This window comes from Trachemys scripta, chromosome 4 (genome assembly GCF_013100865.1).
Source record: "Trachemys scripta elegans isolate TJP31775 chromosome 4, CAS_Tse_1.0, whole genome shotgun sequence".
Lineage (NCBI taxonomy): Eukaryota > Metazoa > Chordata > Testudines > Emydidae > Trachemys > Trachemys scripta.
In genome coordinates this window covers 53976388-53994260 of record NC_048301.1, presented here as the reverse complement: position 1 = coordinate 53994260, position 17873 = coordinate 53976388, and the positions used below count along the sequence as shown (strand labels likewise).

General features: G+C 39.7%; 1 protein-coding gene across 5 annotated transcripts in view; it reads left to right on the top strand.

Annotated features, from left to right (window-relative positions):
• Positions 1-1316: 1316 nt before the first annotated feature.
• The window catches only part of DPH6 (diphthamine biosynthesis 6), a 350629-nt gene continuing 334072 nt past the window's right edge, over positions 1317-17873 (top strand). For 2 of the 5 annotated variants that reach the window (XR_004645505.1, XM_034768928.1), the window contains exons 1-3: positions 1641-1796; positions 7745-7839; positions 10229-10422. Coding sequence is in view for 4 of the 5 variants with exons in the window: in XM_034768928.1 (XP_034624819.1) it covers positions 1774-1796; positions 7745-7839; positions 10229-10422 (312 nt within the window). In the remaining variant the exon portion in view is untranslated. Of the gene's footprint in view, positions 1342-1640; positions 1797-7744; positions 7840-10228; positions 10423-17873 lie in introns of those variants that run through there. The other 3 variants (XM_034768930.1, XM_034768926.1, XM_034768927.1) reach the window with 2 other exon arrangements.

Sequence of the window (17873 nt, the reverse complement as noted above, 5' to 3'; positions counted from 1 at the left end):
GGTCACACTCTTTTTCTCTTCTAGGTGGTGTCCATATTATAAAGTGAAGTTTGTTTGAACCTGTCCATCTACCCTCACTGATTCCAAGGACATCAAGACGGTATCTATCCATTTATTTTAATTGCTTGAATAGCTTTCTTAGCTTTGTACATAGTTCTCATATTCCAAAGGCTGATTTTCATTACTTATCTGGCCTTGAGCAAGGGAATTTTCAGGACATAGGCTTCCTTACAACTTTGACCAATGCCTATCATATACTTCATAGGAAGTGGAGCTCTTTTTCAAGTATGCTCCCAGTGTTTATTTCTTTAGTAAGTTTGTGTTTACATAGTGGGGTTACCAGCCCCATGCACAATCTTCAGTTCATCACTTTTAATTCTTGATTTGGAGCTGTCCACATGTGGTCACTCCCCCATCTCCTATCCTGGGGACATGTTCGGTAGCTTTGGAAGCCACAAGCTATGCAGTCATAGATGGCTAAAATAGAGTGTGTGACATATTCTGCTTTTAGTTACATATTTACAACCTTGTTGACTTTGTACCTCTATTTACAAAGGGATTTTTTCTGGATCTGAATTCCAAGGTGTTTGTATTCAATATTACTATTTGATTCCCTACAATGATGGGAATGAATTGCAAAGTTTGAATCCAAATCTGCAGATGAATATCCTTAGTTTCAGGGTGTGTGGGTGTGTTGTTGCTGCTGTTGATCTACTGATGACATTGTTATTCAACATCTGAGTAGAGTTACACACTCTCCTGTTTTTTATTTAATAACTTTTAAAATAACAAACTAACTTCCCCATTTCAACTTCCCACCCCGCCATCCTTCATCTGCAACCGAGAGACAAGTGCCTGTAAACTGTGCCAAACTCTTCTTAACTACTCCCCAAAAAAGGGGACAACTTGCTTTAAATTTCATTGCGCCAGGTAAGGGCCTTTCCAGACTGTGGCCGTTGAATAGGAATGAAACAAACCAGCCGTCTTACTTTCAGCACCATTCAAAACAGTGGGCAGTCTTTGATAACTATAAGCTATAAGCTTTGATAACTATAAGGGTTGTCCTGGAGTCTGCAGGAATTAAAGATTAATCTTTAATTAAAGATTATGCCATGTGATGAAACTCCAGGAATATGTCCAAACAAAATTGGCAACCTTAACTGTAAGAGCGCTAAGGTGGGTGGGGTAATATCTTTTATTGGACCAACTTCTGTTGGTGCCAGGGACAACACCGGGTACTGCATCACTGCCAAGAATAACTAGCTAGAGAGGGTATTGTCAGGGGGAAACAGGTTCCGGTAAGCAGGATGAGCACACAGGGCAGGCGCTGACAGCTCAGAGGTGACTCATCCTGATGTCACGCACTGGAACGGCTCTGAGCCGCGGGCCCGCCGCGAACACCCCCAGGATCAGCCCAGGCCTCCCTGCAGCGCCTCCCGTCTGCCCTCGCATAGGCGACCAGCGCGGTGCCTGCATTTCAGCCCTCGCCGCCCTGCGCCGCTCACCCGCCCGACGCTGCAGCCGCGGCCCGAGCGGCAGGGGCAGGGCGCTGGCCGGGCGCAGGGAGAGCGGCGCGGGTCGCCCCGCACCCCAAGCCCTTTGGTTCAGGCAGCCTCGGGGCTGCCCTGGGCGGGTCTGGCCGGGCGGCAGCGGCGCGAGCGTGTAGAACGGCGCGTGGCTCGGGAAGGAGGGCGCCGGCTGCAGCCTGTAGTAGCGCCCGTGTGTCTCAGCTCCCCCCTTAGTGTCAGCCCAGCCCGGGGGGGTGCGAGCAGCATGAGAGTAGTGGCCTTAATCAGGTAACGTGGCTGTGGGGGGCTGCCCTGCTGCACAGACTGAGCCACACCTCGTGCCCCTGGGGGGTGCTGCCGAGCCCATAGCAGGGTCTGGGCTGCTACCCCGCAGCCTTGCCTTCGGGATCCTCCTGCTCGTGCATTTCTTGCTTTCCTTCCTCCCCCAAACACAGCAAGGAGTTTTAAACAGCTCTGTCTTCCGCAGCTTGCTCTGCCTCAGCTGGCTGCATCTCAGTGGTGGGTGTGTAATTGCATGCCTAGTAGGAGGCCTTGCACAAGTGCCTGGCTCTGACCTGGGGTGTTGAACATCCTGTCACACTTAAAAAATAAATAAATAAAGACCCACTGTACCATCATCACTCTGCCCTGTGTCTTGTAATGTGCTCTTTGTTGTAAGTGGCTGCCCTCCACCCCAGAGGTAGCTGCATTTTAGGGGTGCCCTGTAATTATATGTAACATGCTTTGGGAGGAGATGTGCTGTATATATGTGAGCTGCTGCTGTTTTTTTGTACCTAGTCTCACTCGTTTTCAGTTGATTTTCAGGCTGTTTTTTTTTTCCTTTCCAAGTATCTCCATTTTAGGATCAGTTTTGCAAGTGTGTTTCAATGAGACATTTAATCTCACTCATCATTTTAAAAAAGCTTACTCATTTATGTAGTCACACCAAGCTTGACATAGCCCTCTGTCTTGGGGACTGTTTCTCCTACCCTTCTGCTGCTTCGTTTTCTGCACTTCTTATGCTCTAAATAGGTTTTAATATTTTCAGACATGTATTTAAATTATTTTTTCATTAAAGAAGACAGCTAGATTCTTTCACTGAGAAATGATAATACATTGATGGTTCATGTAAGCCAGGAAGGTTACTCAGGAACTTGTGCTTGTGTATTGGGTGAACCCTGTGATATTTTTATTTTTAGATGCTAACCCATAGCTTTTTTTTTACTAAGGTACAGCTTCTATATTGACTTTCATTGTGCAGAGTTCTGCAAGCTGCATGAAGCCCTGTTAAAATTTGGGTTTGGCCATGGAGGGTCAGTTGCAGGATCATGGTTTAAAATTATCCCAAAAGAAAATGTTATATAACAAAAGGGACTTGTTTTTTGTTGTGAAAAAATGTACTTTTTAATCCAGATTTGTTTTTAATAGCAGATTAACACAGTCAATTTCCACACTTTCTCCTCCCAACTCGTAGAAAAGGCAAGATTTCAAGTTCTAGAAGTACTTATTTTGATATTGGTTATGCAGTGGAATGTGTTAAAAGGCAGCATGAAATAAAATCTTAAAAACAGGTTTGTAACATGACTGGTATTTTTGTGGGCAGTTTTCCTAGGTTTGATTTAGCTTAAGAAAAAGTTTTAAGAAGAGTTTTTTGTTTTAAAGGGACATCAAAGTCTGATTTTTTTAACCTACCCACTTGCAAGTAATGTAAAAGATAAGAGAGAGAAAAATTCTCTATTTAAAAAAAAACACTTTTGTGCTTTTGATAGGCAGGAGTAGTATCTGAATCAATTTTAACTAATTTTTTTTGTATTGACAATATTTCAAATTGACACTCTCTAAGGAGGTAGTGATTGAGTAAACCTCAAACTTGTGCTAAATCAGAAACCGTCAGGCATTTTAAAGCCAGTGATCTGTCCAAAATAAGTTTTCTTCCCATTCCCCCAATTTTAATTAGTCTAGATTTTTTTTTTTTTTTTTGCATGAACAGTGACATGCAGGAATATGAAGGACAGCCTTTTCAGAAGTCTTGGATAGTTGCTAAAGTAATCTTTACATTTCCTTTTTTTTCTCTTTCATATTTCCCTTGTCTGTAAGTCTGCCTATCATCGTGCCTGTGGCCAAAATTTGTCCTAAGTGTGGCTGTGCTTCTGTTGAAATCGTTAAGAGTCTCATATCTATTGCAAGTATCAGAGGGGTAGCCGTGTTAGTCTGAATCTGTAAAAAGCAACAGAGGGTCCTGTGGCACCTTTAAGACTAACAGAAGTATTGGGAGCATAAGCTTTCGTGGGTAAGAACCTCACTTCTTCAGATGAATCTTAAAGGTGCCACAGGACCCTCTATATCTATTGCAGTTCCTTCTTTTATTACATTCCCAAAAGTCTAAATGTCAGGGTACCCAGAATGCCGCAACCAGAAATCTGTCTTGCTCCAGGAACTCAGACCATCTGACTACCATTTCTGGCCTCCTATTATTTTCCATATCTCAATGATACTCAAATCTCAAACTGTGGCTCTAGAGCAGTGATACTCAGACTGAGGCTCACAAGCTGCAAATGGATCTTTAATGTGTTTCCCGCAGCTCTTTGCAGCACATGATATTAAAACACTGTGATTTAATTATTAACCAATCAGGATGCTTTTGCTACTTATTAAGCAATTAAGTTATCAACTTGTACTAAGTTATGAACTTGTTTACTGTGAGAATTATATATATATATATACACCTCTACCTTAATATAATGCTGTCCTCGGGAGCCAAAAAATCTTACCGTGTTATAGGTGAAACCGTGTTATATTGAACTTGCTTTGATCCACCGGAGTGCGCAGCCCCGCCCCCCCCGGAGCACTGCTTTACTGCATTATATCTGAATTCGTGTTATATCGGGTTGCGTTATATCGAGGTAGCGATGTATATAATATGTGTATGTGTGTATATAAAAAAAACTAAATATTTTCCTTGTCATACTATTTAAATATGAGTATTTAGTACAGTAGTAAATGAAACAATGAATTCACACTATTGTGGCTCTTTTGGGTAACTTTAATAGCTAATTTGGCTCCCGAACCACTGATGTCTGAGTATCACTGCTCTAGAGCCACATACAGCTTTTTGAGGGGGGGCCTCTCTTGGTGAAATCCCTGGATTTGATGGCTCTCCCCTTTGAAGCTTTGTGGGTAGCATTGAAAAAACAGACAGATGTAGTAGTAATCCTATCTCTCCCAGGAATTTAGGGTGTAAAGGAGAGGTAGAGAAGGAAAGAAAATAAAAAACTCTGACCGTGTTCCATCAGCTAGTAGGACAAAGAAAGAGAGAGAGATGAAAAACACTTCTTTATCTCTCAGAGGCTAAAAAGCAATGGAAGGAGACTGGAAATATTTTGACAAATGGAGTCCCTAAGAGTCACAGAACTATCATGGAGTTCTGGCCTGATGTGATTATCATCATGCAGTGGCATACAAAAAAATCCCAACAGTGTAATGCTGGGACACCAATTCATGATTATTTGGTGTTTCTGTTGACTCTGTGGGGCTCTCTCCAGCTATCAATATTGAGTATCAGTGGAGGCCTGAGTATTGTTCAGAGAGAGAGAATCATATCCTCTCATTCATGATTGCACAGACTGTTTTCCCTCCCATTTGTGATTGTTTTCACGTCAGTGGCAGCTACAAAAATTGCTGTTGTATAGAAGTGATATTAAGAAAGGACTTTTACGTACAATTTTGCTGTCTTTGAGATGTTTTGTCCTCTTGGAAATAAGTTTATTGCACTTTCTATTTTGGCTCTTCATTTCACCCCCCATACTCCTTTCATCTGTTATTTTTCTCTTCTCTGGAAATGAGGAGAGCCAGCTCCAGGTAACCATCCAGCACTATACAGACCATCAGCAAGTGGTCCATAAACAACAAACTGGGACCCTACGCCTAAAATCATGTCAAAGTACATCCCTCTTTTTAAAATCTATCTTGTTCTTTTCAAGCAATTTTTGAAATTAGCAGATATTTTATTTTTGAGCATTTTTATTTTAACACTGGAATGGTGTGATAATATTTAAGAACTTTTGTAAATTAGCCAATGTACTTTATTTTGTTGTTTAAAAGAAAAATTAGAATGAAATTGTTTCTCATAAAACATGCCAGATTGTGGAAGCCAACACTGGATTTCCCGGTATATGTCACAGATACAATACAAACAGTAGCAACGCAAGTTTTCTTTAGATTTGTCCCAGCAACATGCCTCAACCCTGTTTCTGTGGTACCTCTGAGGTCTGAGTGTAATTCAGTTACCATCTCTATTAATTTCATGGTCCTTCTCTTGAGAATGCTAGCAAGGGCAATATCAAGACTGGTGACTTTCAGTTTCTGAGTTTGCACCTGCAATTTTGCTGGTACAAATAATTGTGGGTACATTTTATAGTGCTTAGATATGTAGCTTCCTGATTATACTCATAAATTGTGTCATTGGATATGTAAAAGCTACACAGTTCATGTATAATTGTTTTTGGCTGTAGTTATATTTAGGGACAAAATCGGGGCTAAGTTGAGGGCCTTAGTTTTGAGAAAGAAGTCTCTATAAAGGTAAGATGCTCTGTCCCATTACTGTTTCTTGATCCATCCAGTCTTTTTTCCAGTCTCATTGGTAACTAAATGAACCGTAACTAAGTTAACTATACCAAGCATGTTCTATCAAAATAATAGAGATAGGGCTTTAAATTACATTGTCTGTTGGCTGTTTAGAAGAAATTTGATGTCATGGTTATTTTGTAAAGTGATCGAGCATCAAACTAGAAACTTGCTGAAAACCTGTTCATTAACAAATTCATGTTAAATTTTAACAGCAATGAAATGAGAGAGTAATTGATCATGGAATCATAGGACTGGAAGGGACTTCGAGAGGTCTTCTAGTCCAGTCCCCTGAACTCCAGGCAGGACTTAGTATTATCTAGACCAGTGGTTCTCAAACTTTTTTTTCCCCATGGACCACTTGAAAATTGCTGAGGGTCTCAGCAGACCACTTAATGATCTTTCCAAATGTTATTTGTACCATTACCTAACTGTTGTAGATGCTTTGGATAAAAGTACTATATAATAAAAACTTAATAATAATTAACGTTTTCTTTGTTCTACAAATAAAAGTACACAACTCATATTTTAATATCAGTAGTCTTACCTTTCTAATGTGATGGATATGCCTCTCCCCCGCCACAGCAGCTCCTGAGCTGGGGCTGGGAAGGAGGGCCATCTCTCCCCAGCAGCCTCAGCCCTGGAGCTGGGGAAAGTCGCCTCTTTCTCTGGCCGCTGCAGCCTTGCACATCCCAAATTTGCCCCACCCCCTCTTCTCACCCCACTGTATATACCCCACTGCCTCCCTCCCCCCTTTGGGACTGTGAGTTCTGTGCTTTGGCTCTTAGAGAGGTAAAGCACAGACTCTCCCCTCTGGTTGTGGTGCCGTGTCTATCAATTTGAAGATGGACGTTTGAAGTATAGTATTCTATAGATCAGATAGTTTTTGTTTTATTATTATTACTTGACATTTGTTTAAGACTTGATTATGTGTAACTGAAATAGGAGTTTTGCCATTACATTCAATGGGAACAGGATTCAGCCATTGCCATGTTGACAGAGGTGGAGTATTCTTTTAGCTTTTGAATGTTGGGTTATTAATTTCAAAATCAAATCTATTTTGCACTTTATTATTTGTAGTAAATATTATATTACATCAGCACCTAGATGAACAACAGGAACCTGTTGTGCCAGTTGCTTTAAAATACACCTGTAATTAATTTTGTCCGCAGTTACATCTAGGCGCACAACCAGAAGCCAGGTTGTCACTGCTGCTTTTAAAAATCAGTACTTTAGAGAGGAAACATTCTGTGATCCATCACTAATCCTTTGAGCAAAAGGCAGCCTCTTCTCCAAAGAGCTTACATACAATATAAGTTTTTCTTTCTCTGCCATCAAATTAGGAATTTCACATAAACCGTATGGATTTTAGATCTAACTGAACTCTTCAGCATTTTATAAATATTTTCTTTTCTTATACAGATTTTGTATGGTACAGTCTTAGACGTTTGTTACTGTTATAATTCTCTTTAATACTTTTTATTTGAAAACTTTATTCTGTGGCCCTGCGTTGTAATTTTGAAGTAATCAGGTAAAAGTTAAAAAAGGGCGACAGTGCCTAGTAGTGACCTGGTTTAATTGTCTGATAATTTCATTTTTTTTTCTAATTCCAGTGGTGGAAAGGACAGCTGTTACAATATGATGCAGTGTGTTGCTGCTGGGCATCAGATTGTTGCTCTAGCCAACTTAAGACCTGCTGAAAACACAGGTAAGAATTGTTTGTAAGTATCAGGGGGTAGCCGTGTTAGTCTGTATCTACAAAAACAACAAGGAGTCTGGTGGCATCTTAAAGACTAACAGATTTTTTTGGCCATAAGCTTTCGTGGGTAAAAACCTCACTTCTTCAGATGCAAGAAGATGCATATGCCCACGAAAGCTTATGCCCAAATAAATTTGTTAGTCTTTAAGGTGCCACCAGACTCCTTGTTGTCATTGCTCGTAAGAAACTTTCCGAAATAGGAAACAGCTGAGGCACAGCTGTCTCTGAATTAAACCCTGCTATTTTTTTGTACATATGGCAGGTATCCTAGGACATCTTTGCAGAGAAAGGTGAAAAAGGGGAGAGACAATTTAGAGAATTTGTTAAAGCCACTTGTAAAACAGCAAACAAGAGAAAACAATACAAGAAAATGAAAAATGGTAAAAGAAAGGATTCTGCAGTTTAAAAGGAGGAAAATGCATAAATACTTTCTTGTACTGTAGTAAGGGGAGAATGCATGGGTACAGTAATGAAGGTAGTGAAAAGTGAGTGAGCCTTAGCATCAATCTTAAATTAAGATGAACAGGAAGGTTTCAAGGTGAGATTTGAAAAGGAGGTGACTTTTGTACCAGTGGGAGGGGAAAGAGGCCCCACAAGTGAAAAGGGTGTCACCTTCGCCATCTGAACTGTGGAGATTTGTGAGGGAAGCAGAGAAGGAGGTGTGCCTGCTGGGAGGAGGAGTTCATGTGTGACTCATTGGTAGAGTAGGTGAATATAAAATCAGTAGGTTGGGGCAATTTATTCCTTTGGTACTCAGGACAAAACCTCTCGAATCTTATTGAAATATGTTTGTTGTAAAACTAATGTAGCCACATCAAAAATGTAGAATGTTGTCATTCAAATCATAAAATGGCCTCTTTACGTGTATGTGGTAGGAAATGCAATGGAAAGTTAATTGAGGTACCCCAGGCAGCAGTAGGGCCTATCCCATTCATTTTATTTTATCTTGTACCACTGTTGCCTGGAGACCCTCAAGTGATAAAGTAACTGCACATTCAGAACTAAGTGGCAGCTTAAAAGGGACCCTGTCTGTTCTTTTCAGGCATCATATTTTATATAAATTTAAAAATACTCTATTTTTCTTGTAAAATCAACTTCTCCGGTCCTGGTTAATTTGTTAAGATTACAGAACCCGCTAGACCATTTTGATCAAATACCTGCTTCTCTTACTATTGGAAGTCATCATGTCCATTCTAAAAATCGTTACACACTATAGTAAAGTCAAGTACACTTATTTATAACGATCAGTTTTAGCATATTATGGTTACATCACAACTTGTTTAACGGCTTGTTTCCGTGATACAGGGACCTCTCCTTTCAAGCTATTCCATGTGGGCTCAGAGGCCTGCCCTCACAGAGCAGGGCCGAAGTTAGGGGAAGTTCCAGGACTACTCAGGGTGGTCTTAAAATAAAGTGAACTCTATCAAATTTTACCAGTGAATTGTAGCTTTGAGCAATAATTAAGTGTTTTTTATTATTGATCAGTTGAAAAATTATCAATAAAGATCACAATTGTTGGATAACTCCTGAGATACATAAAATGTGAATTGCAAGGTTTGCGGTTTAATTATTACAATCTACATGAGCTACCTTCTTTGTTATTGATTAGCTGCCAACCAGTCGGTAAGAATGTTTAGTGAAATTTGTCTCTTAATTAAAGCAGTAACAGCAAGAAGTTTAGTGAGTTCTATCCTAAGTTTTTAAAAGGAAAGGAGATTAAAAAGTCCTGGATGCAACAACAAAGATTTCCCTTTCTTTACAGTGTATTAAACAATATAAAATTACTGCCGTAATCCTCTATTGTTCCATTTATACTGAAATAACATGCTATGAGTATCATGTTGTCAGTATTAAATGTATTAATGGCTAAGTTTCAGGAAGTTTTGACAGCCTATTTCTAACCACCAGAGTAAGTGCTGCAGTGTGTTCTATGTATATTGCACTAAGTATGCTGAAACACAGGTAAAAACTATTGGTCTGTGCCTCTGGGGTTGTGCTCCTCTTGCATAGCAAAGCAAAATTACCATTGGCTTCACTTGGTTCTGGGTTGGATCCGTAGTGGGGGATTTGTGGAGGAAGCACTGGAAATGGTAGGGGAGAAGTGAAGTGGACACCTCCATTGAGAAGTAGGCAGTTGCATGAGACACATTGTTATAAGAGGGGAGAAATCCATTTTTTTTAATTCCATGTTTGTAGAGATGTCATCACAGATGTGTGTGTCAATGAACTAAGGAATAGTCAGATTTAGGTACTCTTGGTGCTTTTAAAATATTATGATTTTCTATAAATGCTGAATGATGTACTTAGAGTCATGTTTGTCTCTATTTAATTGTGGCAGAAGGGACAGATGAGCTGGACAGCTACATGTATCAGACAGTAGGACATCATGCCATAGACCTGTATGCTGAAGCAATGGATTTGCCTCTCTATCGTCACACCATAAAGGGTACTAGTGTGGACACTGGAAGAGTGTATACCAAGTGTGAAGGAGATGAGGTCGAAGATCTTTATCACCTTTTGAAACTTGTTAAGGTATGTTGCATAACTCACTCCTCTTGGAAAGTTTTGAAAATTTTTAAAAAATATTTATACTCTTGTATAATATTTGTTTTCTTTTCTGTTGTTCTTCCTTACAGTATAAATTTATGTGAAATTGGGATTTACTGTCTTAATCTGTTAAGATAGACCATACTGATTATCCCTCATTTTAAACCAAAAACCTTGATCATATACAATAAATAGATGCCCATAATAATAAACAATTGTATGCAAAAGTATTCAGAAAGTATTATATGTAAAGAGAATTATTTATCATGAGACTGTGATGTAAAGTTCTCTGAGGTTTATGCAACTGATGTAATATTTTGCTTGTTTTTCACTGGTTCTCATAGATTTTGTGTGCATTTTGTTTATTATTAATGCACAGGAAATGTATGCATTTGCTTTTTCATGAAGTTATGTATTATAAAGTAAAATGCAAAGTGCTAAAATATTATTCATACTGCATTTCAGACTCAAAGTATTCCCAAATACTTTACAATTATGATTTTGATGTTGGTAGTGCAGTGACTATGTTCAAATACCGTTATATACTCAGCAGTAGCTTTACCCAATCTTTTTAGTAATACAATCATTCTTTCAATAAAAATGGATATATTGGCTAAGACACTTGAAATTTATTCTGCTGTTTTTCAAAAAATGTAATGTGATCTTTATTACCTGGGGTTTGATTCAAACCCCATTGAAATCAGTAGAAAGACATCCATTGGTTCCAATGGATTTTGGATCACAGAGAGGAAAGAAGCAACTTTGAATGACAGAGTTGAAGTTTCTTCATTGTCCTGAATGTCTTACAGCAGATTATGTTTGAGGTGTCCAGAATACGTAATCGTATTTTTGTAAATGTCAGAAGACAGTATTAATTGTGAAAGTTGTTACTAAAATGAAATGATTAATTGGAATATTATTTACAGTCCTAGAAAAACTTCCTTAAGTTGCCTAAAAGATAATTCTGATCTTCGATTTAAGTGTTCAATATCTGTCCAAGTATAATTTTATTTCATCAGATTTATAATTGATAAACCTGAAAACGTTATGCTTAAATGGCTTGTTCATTATTTTATATTAAAATTGTAGGAATAATTTGGTTCTAAGATGTATGTTACAGAGATCAGAAACTATCATGGGGCAAGGTGACTAAACCCATTATGTCCTTCTTTGGTTGTTATAAGATTTATTTAATTTTAGTATCATAAAGTTGGGAAGTTCTGGATTGGTTAATCTTTCCTCTGAAATTACTTCCTTTCTGTCTGTTATCCTACCACAGTTTCTTCTGATGGAATGGGTGAGATCTCTGGGATCAGTGGGAAGTGACCTGAACTCAATACTCTATACTCCTGCTTTCTGAGACCACATGTTACATTTTCTCAAAACTCTTTTAATTAGTGACAAAACTCTCAGAGGCTTCAGTGGGGCTAGGATTTTGCCCATAGTATCCATTAGTCTGGAGTACAAGATTCTTGATGTTTCTTCTAAATCTTTGTGGAGCAATAGGGCATTCGAGGCTATACAACCAGTATAGAGAGATCAGTGAAGTTTTTTTTTTTTTTTTTTTTTTAAACAGAGTGTGTATAGGAGGCAGGACAGTAATTTGAGGAAACATGCGGCAGCACTTTTAAATTTTTTTTGAAAACGACAGTATTGGAGAAGGGAAGTACAGATATGCTATCTGTTGGAAGCTTCATGATAACAGCTTTCTAAGGCTGGGAAAGATAATAAATTACTGATCAATTTAATTAAAAATGGGGAGATTAGTGGCAATTAAGATGAAATTTCCCTTTCGATCCATGCTGTCTTTGGAGAAATGGATGCTTTGCCATTATCTTTATAGTAACAGTCAGTTATGACATAAATTAATGCTAATGTTAAATCTTGACAACTTCTGCTTTGGAAGTTCGTACACGATAATTATAACTATAGTTGAAAGAGATGTTATCAAGTTGTCTGGAACTAAATAACTGCTTCTTTCTTGTGTGGAAATATGAATTCCACTATAGGATATTTTACAGACATAAATATTGGAAATACATTGCCTTTATAGTAGACATTGTGTAACCATCTCCTTACAGTCAAACTCATATATGAAATTCTGGTGTAAAAATTGCAGTGGGGTTCCTGAGTACTTTAATGAATAATTGAGTAATTATAGGGAAGAAAAGAAATCTAGAAGAGCTATCACTCTTTATGTTGTTCTTCACTAGTTTTTAGAAAAAGATGGAACTGGAATTTTTTTACCTTTTGAATGTTAATGGCAAAATTAAAATCAGTTGATTGATTTTTATTTTAAGCATTTACTTATGGTAGTATGCAGTTTTGTAGCTTTAATGGGCAAGTCTTTAACCACCAATAGCTTTTTTTCTAAGTGATTCAAATTTTCTTTAGATGGTGTTACAATATAATTTTTTTAAAGAGAGCTCAATCTGCTGCCTGTTGAAAGTAGGGGAAAAAAAGAATTGATGAAGGTTTTTAATAATTCAGACTTTTATTAAAAGTCTTGAGTTGAAATAATTTGAAAGCACTGGCCAAAATAGCATCACTCTTTTTTTAATGTAATGCTTTGGATATAAGGATGCAGGAAAGAGTCTGTCTAGATGAAAACCACATAATATGTCTAGCTTTTAGTTTGTAAAATATCTTTATATTACAAGTGCTTGTTTAATAATAAATTAAAACAAACCACATTGAAAAAACTTATATGAATTGAAAAGTATTAAATATTTTTTAAAAGTTTTATAAAAGCAAGATTTTTTAAAAATGTAAATATTCCCCTGCAGTGTTGGAAAGCCCACCACAGCAGTTTTGTGCTAGTGTATAAGACTGAGAGAGTGAAAATGACTGCAGACAAATGTGAAACTGATCATTCTGATGTTGTGTTCTACCCTATGTGAAATGTGTGACGTAAATTAGATTTATTTTAAATAGTCTAATGTGTTAGTAGGGGATAAAGATTGTTTAGGGTTACTATCTATATCCCTACATGTTACACATAGGGCTGCAAGGGACTGCTTAGGTCACTGAGGCCATCAATACATGTATATTTATATAAATCCCAAACTATACAATCTACGTGTATTGATGGCCTCAGTTTATATAAATCCAAAATCATACAAATTACGTGTATTGATGTCCTCAGTGCCTACTCCTGAGGGCATTTTGCACTAAAACATTAAAAATTCTGCGCCAAAAAATTTAAAAAATTTGGTACCAAAAAAAAATTAAAATTCTGCGCACAATATTTTAAAATTCTGCAAGTGTCATTTGTTAATAAATAAATGCAGAGGCTCCAGCGTGGCAGTGGGTAGCACGGGCCACTGACTGCATAAAGGCGGGAGATCACCCTGCAGCCCCCTCACCCACAGGACCCGGACTCAGCAGTGAGGCTGCACCCAACCCTGACACAGTGCATGGCCTGGGCTTGCCCCAGAAACACCCTGGGGCCCCAAGTGTGGGTCAGGCAGACTCAACCAGGCAGGATCCAAGTGTGGAGGAGCTCAGTGTGGGGGGATCCAGATGTGAGGTGAGTGGATTCTGGGTGCAGGCAGCTCAGTGCGGGGTCTAGGTTTGGGGGAATCTGGATGCACAGAGGCTCGTTGGGGGGTTCCAGGTGCAGAGGCAATGGGACTCTGCAGGGGCTTCCAGTTGAACGTGGTTGAAGCAGAGGGGTCTGGGTGTGGGGGTCTCAGCGGGGGGGGGGGTGCTGGGGGAGTGGGGCTTGGTGGGGTGGGGGTCTGGTGCAGCTAGTTAGGGTCAGTGGTGTGGGGCTCTGGATGTGGGGGCTCAGAGTGGTGCAGGGGTGGTGCATTAGGGTGGTGGTTTGAGTGTAGGGAGCTCAGTGCAGGGTGGTCTGAGTGAAGGGGTGGGGGTCTGGAGGCAGGGAGCTGCAGAGGGCTCCAATTGCAGGGGTTGAAGTTCAGTGGGATGGGGGTTAGAATTATAGAATATCAGGGTTGGAAGGGACCTCAGGAGGTCATCTAGTCCAACCCCCTGCTCAAAGCAGGACCAATTCCCAACTAAATCATCCCAGCCAGGGCTTTGTCAAGCCGGGCCTTAAAAACCTCCAAGGAAGGCGATTCCACCACTTCCCTAGGTAACACATTCCAGTGCTTCACCACCCTCCTAGTGAAATAGTGTTTCCTAATATCCAACCTAGACCTCCCCCACTGCAACTTGAGACCATTGCTCCTTGTTCTGTCATCTGCCACCACTGAGAACAGCCGAGCTCCATCCTCTTCGGAACCCCCCTTCAGGTAGTTGAAAGCAGCTATCAAATCCCCCCTCATTCTTCTCTTCTGCAGACTAAACAATCCCAGTTCCCTCAGCCTCTCCTCATAAGTCATGTGCTCCAGCCCCCTAATCATTTTTGTTGCCCTCCACTGGACTCTTTCCAATATTTCCACATTCTTCTTGTAGTGTGGGGCCCAAAACTGGACACAGTACTCCAGATGAGGCCTCACCAATGTCGAATAAAGGGGAATGATCACGTTCCTCGATCTGCTGGTAGTGCCCCTACTTATACAGCCCAAAATGCCATTAGCCTTCTTGGCAACAAGAGCACACTGTTGACTCATATCTAGCTTTTAGTCCACTGTGACCCCTAGGTCCTTTTCTGCAGAACTGCTACCTAGCGATTCGGTCCCTAGTCTGTAGCAGTGCATAGGATTCTTCCGTCCTAAGTGCAGACTCTGCACTTGTCCTTGTTGAACCTCATCAGTTTTTTTCGGCCCAATCCTCTAATTTGTCTAGGTCCCTCTGTATCTGATCCCTACCCTCCAGCGTATCTACGATGCCTCCCAGTTTAGTGTCATCTGCAAACTTGCTGAGAGTGCAGTCCACACCATCCTCCAGATCATTAATAAAGATCTTAAACAAAACTGGCCCCAGGATCAACCCTTGGGACACTCCGCTTGAAACCGGCTGCCATCTAGACATGGAGCCCAAGAAAAATTAGGATGTAGTTGGCAGGAGTGTCTGGGTTTGGGAGGTCCGGGAGTTGGGTAGAGGGGGGAGCAGCTCCTCGTACAGTGACCCCTGCCCCCACAGTTAAGGAGCGATGGGTACAGGACATGGGGGGATGCTGAACTTCCTGCAGCTGGGAGAGGTTTCTTGGAGTGGGTCTGATACAACCCCAGACACTCCTTGCAGGGGAAGAGGAAGTCCTGTCCTCTTCTGCCTGCAGCCCAGCTGGGACTAGCAGCTGATCCTGGCTCAGAGTAGAAGCCACTGGCTGAGGTGTCCCCAACCCCACGGTTATTTACTTTGCCGCCGGCTGCCTTAAACAATGTATCTGCTCTGCCAGGGAGTGGTGCATGACTGCTCTTGCAGCTTCCCTATGCTTCCTTGTCAGAAAGTCATTTTTCTGCGGGAAAGCAAAGAAATCTGCAGGGGACATGAATTCTGCGCACATGCAGCGACGCAGAATTCTCCCAGGAGTAAGTGACCTAATCGGTCCCTTCCATTCCTATGTGTAACATGTAGGGATATATATATAGTCAGTTTATAGCACCATGTGTGTTGAATGTGGGATATATACATTCTGAACACTAAAGGCTAATTTAATTTTAATATACTAGGCAGGTCACTCTGGGAGTCTTACTGAATCCATGTGTCTAACCATGTGTATTTACTTGCAGGATTAGTGCCTAAGGCCCTGTTTCAACAAAGCATTTAAACACCTGTTTAAATACTTAAATAAAGCCAATGGGACTTAAGTGCTTTACTGACTGAAGCCTAAAACGGTACCAGATTTCCCCGGTTATCTGACTTTTCCTTTTATGGTCAAATCCTCCTTTATGAATGGAAAAGTATTAAATATTTTTAAAAACAGCTTTATGAAAACAAGATTTTTTTAAAATGTAAATATTCCCCTGAGTAATTGAGTAATTATAGGGAAGAAAAGGAATCTAGAAGAGCTATCATTCTTTGTTGGTCTTCACTAGTTTTTAGAAGAAGATGGAACTGGAATTTTTTGGCTTTTTGAATGTTAACGGCAAAATTGATATCATTTGATTGATTTTTATTTTAAACATTTATTTATTACAGTATGCAGGTTTGTAGCTTTAATGTGCAAGTCTTTAACCACCAATAGCTTTTTTCTAAGTGATTCAAATTTTCTTTAGATGGTCCTCCTTGCTGTGTGTGTTCAAAGCCTGAAAAGTGCTCAAGGGAACGGGCCAGGGAGAGCCTGTACAGAGTGCATTCTCAGAAGCACCTATCCTCCATCAGACAATCATAGGTACTTAAATGGCCCTCCATTACCATAGTGCTTGAGGCACAGGTTGGAGTGGCAGGTCAGTTGAGCGTTGGAGGTGTAGGATGTTTGTCTATGACATGTGGGTCCTGTGGCTAAAACTTCTGTCTAGGGGGTAGGTACAGTGGACCTGTAGACAGTACAGAATGCAGATTACTTTGTTGGTGCTCCATACCAGGCTAATGGGTGTCGGTAGAGGATACTGCTCTCTCTACCAATCACCTGAGTAGGTCTCCTTACTCATACTCTTCGAAGGAAACCAGAACTTGGCCCTTAGTTGATAAGGTTTGTTGCTAAGACAGTTAACCTTTATAGAGTTCTTCAGGTTCATGCTGTGCTTCTGATGTATATATGTGTCTATGTGTATAAATAATGTACATTATAGATCTTGTTCTTAATAGGCATTTTTTCTTTGAAATATTGGCTTGTTCTTTACCATAATAAAATCTTCTGACATGATTATTCTTGAGTTTCTGGAAAGTTTATCCCAAATATTTATAATTCTGTTTATAATTTAAAGAAATTTATGTGAACCCATTTATGAAGTATGATTACATTTCCATCGTCTCTTGCATATTTCCAAAGTTATTTTGAGTTCAGTGAGAGTTCTGTGTGTGGAGGACTTTGCAAGGTTAGAGTCTTAAAGGTTATTAAGAAGAAAAAACACATTTGAGAAAAATAGGTATGATGGACTTGATGACTGCAGGATAATTGCAGTATCTTCTACTGATCATCAGCTGAAAAATAAATATTGCAACTAGATCAATATAAAAAAGTGTTGACAAAAATATTTTAATTATTAAAGTCTTTGCCTGCTATACCATATCATGTCATTAATTTTTTCCGTGGAGGGGGAGGGAAGAGGAGGAAAGCGGAGTGGAATTCTGCTGTAAAAATGGTGAGACGACATGGATCAGCAATCTTATTGGCTGGTAATTAAAACCCACAAAAGCCCCAGCCAGAAACATTTGCTTTTTTAGTAGCAGCAGTAGAAAGCAGTATAATGCGTTTTAAACCTATTTTTTAAAATTAATTTTCAAGCTCAGGGGTGTATGGTTTTGGAATGGAAAAGGACTGATACTTATTCAAAGACAGCAAATTTTTTTGTTTACTAGGAGTAATATTGTGATAACTGTTCTCTCATATTGTCCTGCATATGTTAAGGGGTTTGGTTCTC